General features: G+C 50.7%; 1 protein-coding gene across 5 annotated transcripts in view; it reads left to right on the plus strand.

Moving 5' to 3' along the window:
• Positions 1–9,620, plus strand: part of TMEM229B (transmembrane protein 229B) — a 64,232-nt gene extending 54,612 nt beyond the window's left edge. For 4 of the 5 annotated variants that reach the window (XM_011949734.1, XM_011949732.1, XM_011949731.1 and 1 more), the window contains exon 3: positions 6,566–9,620. In XM_011949734.1, coding sequence (XP_011805124.1) covers positions 6,584–7,087 — 504 coding nt within the window. In that variant the 5' untranslated portion in view covers positions 6,566–6,583 and the 3' untranslated portion in view covers positions 7,088–9,620. The remainder of the gene's footprint in view (positions 1–6,565) is intronic. The other variant, XM_011949729.1, reaches the window with a different exon arrangement.
• The last annotated feature ends 203 nt before the right edge of the window (positions 9,621–9,823 follow it).

The following is a 9,823-nucleotide window of genomic DNA, read 5'->3' on the forward strand; positions in this document are numbered from 1 at the left end:
TTTCAAGCCTGCCCCTCAGGCTGGCTCTGACACCCTTCCTCTTCCATTCATCCCTCGGTAGCCACAAGGCAGCTGGAGGCTCACCTTCACTCTCCTGGGATGTCTGTGGGAGTTTTGTTTTCCTGAGGGCCATATGTGGGGTTATTATTGCCACCGGATTTCTTGGCTCGCTAGCTTGGTGCTCAGGGTTGCAATGAAGACCTAACCTGCTTGACAGGAAGGGCTGCCTGGAGGCTGCCGAGAGCAGGGGCACAGTGACCCTGCATCGGGTAGGAGGTGGCGTAAAAGCAGGAGGGGGCTGTCCAGAAGCCTGGCTCTGTGCCAGAAATGACAGCTGCCCTTTCTGGAGCCTTAGCTATATTTTAAGTAGAGTATATGTACTAGTTCATTCATCCTCACAACAGCCTTCTGTGGCTATTACTTCTATTATCCTCACTTTACCTACAAGGACCCTGAGGCACAGGGTGGTTGAGTAGCGTCCATTAGGTCCCACAGGTGGAAAGCATCAGCCAGGATTCCAACCCAGGCAGTTAGGATCATCTGGGGCCCCTGAGCTTGACCAGCTGGCCATATTCAGACCTGTGAGACATGGTTTGTTGTTGGATGACCCATGAGGGAAGAGCCTGCATTAATTTTATGTGACTTCAGGTTTCTTTGAGTTCATTTGCTTAGCAAATTCATTGAACACCTTCTATATATGATGTATGAATACAATGAATATGTATTCATTCCACAAGGATATTTATTTATTTATTTTTGAGATGGAGTCTCACCCTGTCACCCAGGCTAGAGTGCAGTGGTGCTATCTCGGCTCACCACAACCTCTGCCTCCCAGGTTCAAGCGATTCTCCTGCCTCAGCCTCCCAAGTAGCTGGGATTATAGGCACATGCCACCACACCTGGCTAATTTTTGTATTTTTAGTAGGGACATGGTTTCACCATGTTGGCCAAGCTGGTGTCAAACTCCTGACCTCAGGTGATCTACCCACCTTGGCCTCCCAAAGTGCTGGGATTATAGGCGTGAGCCACCACACCCAGCCTCCACAAGCTTTTTTTTTTTTTTTTTGAGATAGAATCTTGCTCTGTAGCCCAGGCTGGAGTGCAGTGGCATGATCCTGCTCACTGCTACCTCCACCTCCCGGGTCCCGGTTCAAGCAATTCTTCTGCCTCAGCCTCCCGAGTAGCTGGGATTACAGGCACGCGCCACCATGCCCAGCTAATTTTTGTACTTTTTGTAGAGACAGGGTTTCACCATGTTGGCCAGGCTGGTCTTGAACTCCTGACTACCCACCTCGGCCTCCAAAAGTGCTGGGTTTACAGGCGTGAGCCACCGCGTCCAGGCTCCTTAAGCATTTTTAAGATGAAATTTTAGTTTTATAAAAGTGATACATGCTTGTTAGGAAAAAAAAGTATGCAGAAAAATATAAAGAAAAAAATCACATATGATATTGCCATCCAGAGATGATTGTTGTTTAATATTTTTGTATATGTGCACATATGCATGCCTTTGCAGAATCAGAGTTAGGTTGAATATTCAGTTTTGAATCCTGCTTTTTTCTCTTACCACTATCTTAAACAAGCATTCCTCAGGAGGCTGCTGGTGCTGGCCTTCAGATGAATCCAGCAAAGCAGAGTGCTCTCTATCACTACAGAGAAGGGAGGGTGCAGAAGTGGGCAGACAGTCTGGAGTCAGGGTGCTTAGGAAAGTCCTCACAGAGGAGGAGCTGGGTCTTTAAGGAGGGTTCACCGGCCCTGGGATGGGCCCAGGTAGCAAAAACAGCAACGTAGAGATCTGAAGGACAGGACTGGAGGCAGGGACAAGTTGTGAAGGGCTTTGCCAGCAGTCCCCAGGGGTTCGAGCTTTATTTACTCTGTAGATGTTGAAGATTCACTCATGGGCTTTAAGTGGTGAGAAACATCGGATTTGCATTTTAGAAAGGTTGTGTTTTTTTTACATACTCTTTCGTCCTGTGATGAGTGAATTAGAAGGAAGAAGGCAAAGCTGGGAGACCATTGGAGTCATCCAGGTGAGACATGATGAGGGCGTGAACCAGAGCAGTGGCAGCAATGAGAAGAATAATGAAGAGGAGGGGATGGATCCCAAAGATATTTAAGGATAGAAAGGGTGGGAGTTGGTAGCTGACTTGGTGGCTTTCCCTTGGCCAGTGGGATGTTGGTAGGCGTGGCTTAACCAGGGTCTTGAACCACACTTGTGCCGCTGGACTTGCTCACCTTTGTGCCTCTGCCCTTGTCATGAGAAGAATATGGCCAGGCAAGTCCACTGGGCCCCAGAGGAGGATGAGAGACAGGGGAAGCAGAGCTACACTGCCCCAGCCATCTGCCAACCACAGACATGTGAGCTGTAATAGTAGACAATAATTGTTTTAGGCCAGGGTTTTTGGGATGATTTGTTATATGGCAATTGCTAACTAAGAGATGTCTTTATTCTTTTCTCGAATGCTTACTGTGTGCTGGGCTTTGAGCCAGGGACCGGGTATGCTGTGCTGAACCAGGCAGGCAAGGCCCTCACTCTCAGGAACTCATGTTAGGGTGGGGATGTGGCAAAGGAAGCCAGAGAGACTTCGAGACCTCTGGTTCTAACGGGGTGCATGGTGGTGCCATTAGTTGGGGTGGGGGTCTTAGGAGAGAAACAGGTTTTGGGGAAAAGATAATGGGTTTGATTTTATTTATTGATTTTTTAGAGACAGGGTCTCACTGCATTGCCTAGGTTGGTCTTGAACTCAAGAGTTCTGGGCTCGAGCAATCCTTCTGCCTCAGCCTCCCAAAGTGCTAGGATTACAGGCATGAGCCACCACACCTGCCCATGGGTTTGATTTAGGAAAGGGGTTTGGGATCCCTATGGGATATTACGGGGAGCTGTCTAGAGAAGAGCAGGAGCTACAGGTGCAGCACACAGGAAAGAGGTCTGGCCGGGGACTGAAATTCTCAACATAATATAACAGAAAATAACCTGTACCAAAGGGAGTGAGACAGAGTAAGTGCTGTAGAAATTCAGAAGAGGAAGAGAGGACTTGGGACCTGAGGGGATGAAAGAGATTTTGTTCTGAAGGTAACCTGTAACCTGGTTTATACTCACGGAAGTAAGAGGAGAAAGGCAGGCCTAATAGAATGAATAGGACCTGCAAAGGCTGGAAATGAAAGACAGGAAGAGCTGGATTGTGAGGAAAAGGCTGAAGATGTCAATTGGGGTAAGGTCATGAAGAATCTTGAATGACAGGCCAAGGATGTTGTTGTGTTTCATTAGGAAATAGGAAGCTATCGAACATCGCTTTTTTTGTTTTGTTTTGTTTTGTTTTTTGAGACAGAGTTTCACTCTTGTTGTCCAGGCTGGAGTGCAATGGTGCGATCCCTACTCACTGCAACCTCCACCTCCCAGGTTCAAGCAGTTCTCCTGTCTCAGCCTCCCAAGTAGCTGTGATTACAGGCACATGCCACCACATTTCAGCTGAAGCAGGCCTGGTCACATTAATACCTACTCACCCTTTTTTTTTTTGTATTTTTAGTGGAGACAGGGTTTCATCATATTGGTCAGGCTGGTCTTGAACTCCTGACTTCAGGTGATCTGCCCATCTCCGCCTCCCAAAGTGCTGGGATTATAGGCATGAGCCACTGTGCCTGGCTGCTATCGAGCATTTTTGAGCAGGGGAGTGACATTCGGTACGTATGTCTAAAAGATGGGTAGTCGTGTGCAGGGGATGAGTTTTGAAGTAGAAAGCAAGAGATACTGGTTCTAGTCTCAGCTCTTCCATTTACTGGCCCTGAGATATAGGACAAATGATGTCCCCTCTCTGAGCTCTAACTGTCTTACCGCAAAAAAATGGGAGTAAAATTATCTGACCTTCACTTGAATCTTTTTTTATTTTATTTTTTAATTAATTTATTTATTTTGGAGACAAAGTCTTGCTCTGTTGCCCAGGCTGGAGTGCAGTGGCACGATCTTGGCTCCACTGCAACCTCCACGTCCCGGGTTCAAGCAATTCTCTTGCCTCAGCCTCCCAAGTAGCTGGGATTACAGGCGCTTGCCACCACCCTGGCTAATTTTTGTATTTTTAGTAGAGACAGCGTTTCACCATGTTGGCCAGGTTGGTCTCAAACTCCTGATCTCAGGTGATTCACCCTCCTCGGCCTCCCAAAGTTCTGGAATTACAGGCGTGAGCCACTGCATCCAGCCTGAATCTTAATTATGTAAGATCCATGACAAAATGTGAATGAAGTGCTTGGAAGACCACAGAGCAATGCACAAGGATGGGTAGGTATTAATGTGACCAGGCCTGCCTCAGCTGAAATGTGAGGTTGGGATTCCCAGACACGTGTGCATACTACAGATGTCATCTCTTTAACCTCTGTCTCTTCTCCCACCTTGGAGAGAGGATCAACAGAGATGTGAAGCCACTGGCAGCTGGCAGAACTGGGATTTATGTTGTCAAGCCCCACCTTCCCATTCTTGATGCAGTCCCACGCCACCCTCCACATGAACAGGACATGTCATTTAGAGAGGGCCTGCCCAGGAGAGGCCTGTGTCAAGGCTACAAAGCACTGGCCTATGCAACAGTCACTGTCTTCAAGAAGTTCACAGGCTAGTTGGATCATGAGAGCACGTTCCTCAAAAAGACATTGGGGTGGCACCTGATAAGGGACCAGATAAGTGGTGGAGACAGTCACTGGTGGAGGGCAAGGAGAAAGTAGAGAGAAGCAGCATGGGAGCCGGGCCTTGAAGACTGGTGGGGTTTAAAAGAAGGAAGGGGAAGGGAGCCAGAAGGACAGGGGAGGACTTTCCTGTGTCAACCCATTGGTTTTCCCTCAACACTGAAACCAAACACCAAAACCCCATTTAATGGAGCAAAGACAAATGTGACCACAATGAGAGAACCACCTCACACTCATTAGGATGGCCATTATAAAAACAAAACAGAAAATAACAAGTGTTTGGGGCGGATGTGGAGAAATTGGAACCCTCGTACATAGCTGATAGGGAATGTAAAATGGTGTGACCACGGTGGAAAACAGCACAGTGGTTCCTCAGAAAGTTAACTACAGAATTACCATATGATCCAGTATTTCCACTTCTGCATACGTACTTGAAAGAGTTGAGAGCAGAGGCTCAAACAGACCTTTGTACACCCATGTTCATAGCAGCCTTATTCACAGTAGCCAAAAGGTAGAAGCAACCTAGGTGTCCATCAATGGATGAATGGATAAACAACATATGGTGATATATACAATGGAATGTGATTTCGCCTTTAAAAGGAAGGAAATTCTGGCTGGGCACAGTGGCTCATGCCTGTAATCCCAGCATGTTGGGCGGCCAAGGCGGGCAGATTGCCTGAGCTCAGGAGTTTGCAACCAGCCTGGGCAACATGGTGAAATCCCATCTCTACTAAAATACAAAAATTAGCCGGGTGTGGTGGCGTGGGCCTGTAGTCCCAGCTACTCAGGAGTCTGAGGCAGGAGAATTGCTTGAACCTGGGAGGCAGACGTTGCAGTGAGCCGAGATCACACCACTGCACTCCAGCCTGGACAAGAGAGTGAGACTCCGTCTCAAAAAAAAGAAGGAAATTCTGACATGTGCTGCAAAATGGATGAACCTTAAAGACGTTAGGCTGAGTGAAAATTAAGCCGATTATGCTAAGCCAGTCACAAAAGGACAGTGTTTGTATGATTCCACTTATATGAGGCACCCAGAGTAGTTGAATTCATAGAGACAGAAAATAGAATAGTGGTTGCCAGGGCTGAGGGTATGGGGAATGGGAGTTTGTATTTAATGGATACAAAGTTTCTGTTTGGGACAATGAAAAAGTTCTGGAGATGGTTGTTGGTGATCGTTGCACAACAATGTGAATGTACTTAAGGCCACTGAATTGTACACTTAAACATGGTTAAAAAATGGCATGCACACACACAAGGACAAATGTGATGGGTCACTTACATCCCAGAAATATGAGTGACATGGAACTGTTTGAGAAGTGGAGCAAGAAATGGGGTCCCCAGTGGATAGGCCTGCTGAGAAATCAGCAAGTAGTCTAGAAATGGGGTTGATTGGTGGACCAGGCCAGCTGACTCTTCAACTGACCACAGATAATCCAAAAAAGCTGTAGGGAGTACAGACACCTCCCTCTAAGTAGCATTTGGATAGAGTTGCAGAGAAGTCAGTGGGGTGGGTGGGTTATTCTGTTCTTTGCTTTGCTTTTTGTTGTTGTTGTTGTTGTTGTTGTTGCTTTTTGTTTGTTTTTTTGGAGACAGAGTCTCTCTCTGTCGCCCAGGCTGGAGTGCAGTGAAACAATCTTGGCTCACTGCAACCTCTGACTTGCGGGATCAAGTGATTCTCCTACCTCAGCTTCCCGAGTAGCTGGGATTACAGGAGCAGACCACCACGCCCGGCTAATTTTTGTATTTTTAGTAGCGACGGGGTTTCACCATGATGGCCAGTCTGGTCTTGAACTCCTAACCTCAAGTGATCCGCCCGCCTCAGCCTCCCAAAGTGCTGGGATTACAGGTGTGAGCCACCGCGCCCAGCCCTCACTTGTCTCTCTTGTGCCCCCCGCAGCCAGCCCCAGTCGGCGCCATGGCCTCTGCGGAGCCCCTGACGGCGCTGTCCCGCTGGTACCTGTACGCCATCCACGGCTACTTCTGCGAGGTGATGTTCACGGCGGCCTGGGAGTTCGTGGTGAACTTGAACTGGAAGTTCCCAGGGGTCACGAGCGTGTGGGCCCTCTTCATCTACGGCACCTCCATCCTCATCGTGGAGCGCATGTACCTGCGGCTGCGCGGCCGCTGCCCGCTGCTCCTGCGCTGCCTCATCTACACGCTTTGGACCTACCTGTGGGAGTTCACCACCGGCTTCATCCTGCGCCAGTTCAACGCCTGCCCCTGGGACTACTCCCAGTTCGACTTTGACTTCATGGGCCTCATCACCCTGGAGTACGCCGTGCCCTGGTTCTGCGGGGCCCTCATCATGGAGCAGTTCATCATCCGCAACACCCTCCGCCTCCGCTTCGACAAGGACGCTGAGCCCGGGGAGCCCAGCGGCGCCCTGGCCCTGGCCAACGGCCACGTCAAGACTGACTGAGTAGGAAGCGGGTGGGGGGCCTGGGGATCTCTCATGGAACTCAAGGACAAAGAGACCAAGCTGGTGAGGTTGCCCCATCCATGCAGCAAAAGCCCTGCCCCGGCCGAGTCTCAGCCCTGTAGGGCACACAGAGCCCCCTAACCTCCGCCGGGGTCCGTGTTGGGGGGCCGTGGTCAGGTGTTGGGGGATGGGGTGTGGAGGCAGCAGAGGGACATTGGGAAGGGTCCATGGGTCCTGGCCCAGCTCAGGGGTTGGTGCCAGAAGGCCTGTGGCTGAGCAGCGATGGACTATGTAGTTGACTTTGGAAGCAGCAGGCCCTGTCCTGGCTAAGGGACGATGAGAATGGGGCCGCAGGTGGGAGGCAAGGCCTGACCTCCCTCCCTCTGATCTGGATTTAGTTAAGCTTTGGCTGGTTCCATTAGGCAATATTCAGGTGCTTGCTTGCAACCAATACCTCCCCAGGGGCCTGCTGAGCTGCAGCCGAGGAGAGACTGGGCAGCCAGGAGGCTGCGTGGCAGCAACGCTGGTCTGCAAGGGCTGGGAGACCCTCCCTTGGCTCCTCTCCCCTCCCCCAGGGCCCTGCGCTGCTCCCTTGGCCTTCTGGGGACCCCGTGGTGCTGGATTCCCACCAACCTTGGGCTTTTGGAGGTTTCAATCCCCGTGTGTTCGGTGGCGTTTCCCCCTTTTCTGTCTTGTTTTCGAGGCCTTTACCACTAGCGGCTCTTTATCCACATCATTCACCGCACCTGCCCCACCCCAGCTCCCTAGCCAGCACAGGAGCTGCCGGAGATGGAGCCCTGAGACACCCTCAACCCCCACCCCCTTGCAGCCCTTTCCTTCACTGTTCCCGCTGGCCTGATGCCTGAGGAGTTCCTGAGTTATACCTCCCTACCCCCGGTCTAGTGGGCTGTGGCAGTGCTCCCTTCTCAGTGGCTTAGCTGAGAACAAATGATGCCCTCCAATGCACAGGCAGGCTGGGATAGGCGCTGTGGATCCCCAACGGTGACCTAGAGGCAAGTCAGTTTGGTGGGGAAAAGGCAGAGTTCTAGGTCCTCTATTCCCTGCCTGGTTTATTTTCAAGCCAAAACTGAGCAGTTTAGCTTTCTGTGGGATGGAGAAGCCAGATATCCAGCATTGGAGACCGATGGAGAATGAGAGGAAGAAAGAGAGGAGGACCTTGCAGCTGTAGAAGGCTTCTTGGAGCCTCCTTTGTGGGAGGGTATCAGTTCTGGTTCTGCCATAGCCCCAGCTCTGTAGCAGAACCTCAGGGCTGCCCCTCTCCCCAAACTCCTCCCAGCAAGGCTGACCCTTTGAGCTTACTCCTTAAACAGTATTAACCCTGCCACACTCATGGGCATTGGCACCTTGGTTCCCCTGCCCCACTTTGCCCTGTGACAGGTCCATTGCTGGCAGTGGACAGGTGAAATACTTACTCCAGCCTACTGGCTCTGACTCTCACTCCTCAAGGGGAAGGGTCCATTAGAAAGTCCCCCATCCCATGGTACATGGTCTCTTCTTGACCATAGTAGACTCTTAGGTAGAAATTAGCCTTCCCCTTTTTATGAATCATTACAAAGTGACGGTATCACCTGTGGAGAGAATGTCCTCTTCCCTGCTGGCTGCCCTGCCCATACTGTGCCGATAGCACAACCCAGGGTGCAGGGTGTGGTGGAGTGGGCCACAGTTGTGTTCTAGGTCTGAAGAAAAGCTTGCAGACTCTGCCTTTGGCAGGATTTTCTGCAGTTAGCCCTGTCCAGACCAGAACGAAGGGTATTTCCTAGCCTGTTTATTGGGCAGGCTCCTCAAATCCAGGGATGAACTACTTTCTGCAGGGGCCAGCCCTCCTTTTGATTTTATTGTGGCCCCAACTCCAGGGCTTTGGGGGTTACAGAGAATCAGGCTTCTGGTGGGAGTAGATCGTTTTCCATCTATAGATGGAGAAAATTTCAGGAGGAGAATATTGTCTGGCTTCTCTCTTCTCTCTGAGCAATTGTTTCCTTGGTTCTCTCCCCAACTCCATGTTGTCTTAGTCTCCCAGCACCCCTTCAGGCCTTCCATGTGGGCCCCTAGACCACACTACCTACCTTCACACTCGCATTCTACAGCTGAGTCCAGTGGCCAACTTGTTGATGCCTCCATAATTCTCAGCCAGAGCAAGTCCTTGGTTGGCCCACCAGGTCGTGCTGCTCCAGATGTTGCCTTGTGGGCATTCCCTGGCACCACTTACTCTCTGGGTCCTATAAGTTCCCAAGTGCAGGAGGTCCTGGGGGTATGCCTGTGTGCCTGGCAACATCCAGCATTGTGTTTCTGCTCCATCTAGGCATCCCATTTCTCCAATTGCCCCTCATAAGGCATCAAACCTCCAACAAAGGAAGGCAACAACCCATGGCCTGACCACGGGATCTACAGGTTCAGATCTCACCAGGAATAGCCCAGACTTCAACTCTTGCTTTTCTGAGTATCAGGGTCCCAATCCCTTAGTGCCCAGGGACTCAAAGTTTGGAATAAACCCAGCCCTACCAAGCATTAAGGGTGCTGGTGGGGGCCGGGCACGGTGGCTCAAGCCTGTAATCCCAGCACTTGGGAGGCCAAGACGGGCGGATCACGAGGTCAGGAGATCGAGACCATCCTGGCTAACATGGTGAAATCCCATCTCTACTAAAAAATACAAAAAACTAGCCAGACGCGGTGGCGGGCGCCTGTAGTCCCAGCTACATGGGAGGCTGAGGCAGGAGA

The sequence above is a fragment of the Colobus angolensis genome, unplaced genomic scaffold, assembly GCF_000951035.1.
Source record: "Colobus angolensis palliatus isolate OR3802 unplaced genomic scaffold, Cang.pa_1.0 Scaffold3, whole genome shotgun sequence".
NCBI lineage: Eukaryota > Metazoa > Chordata > Mammalia > Primates > Cercopithecidae > Colobus > Colobus angolensis.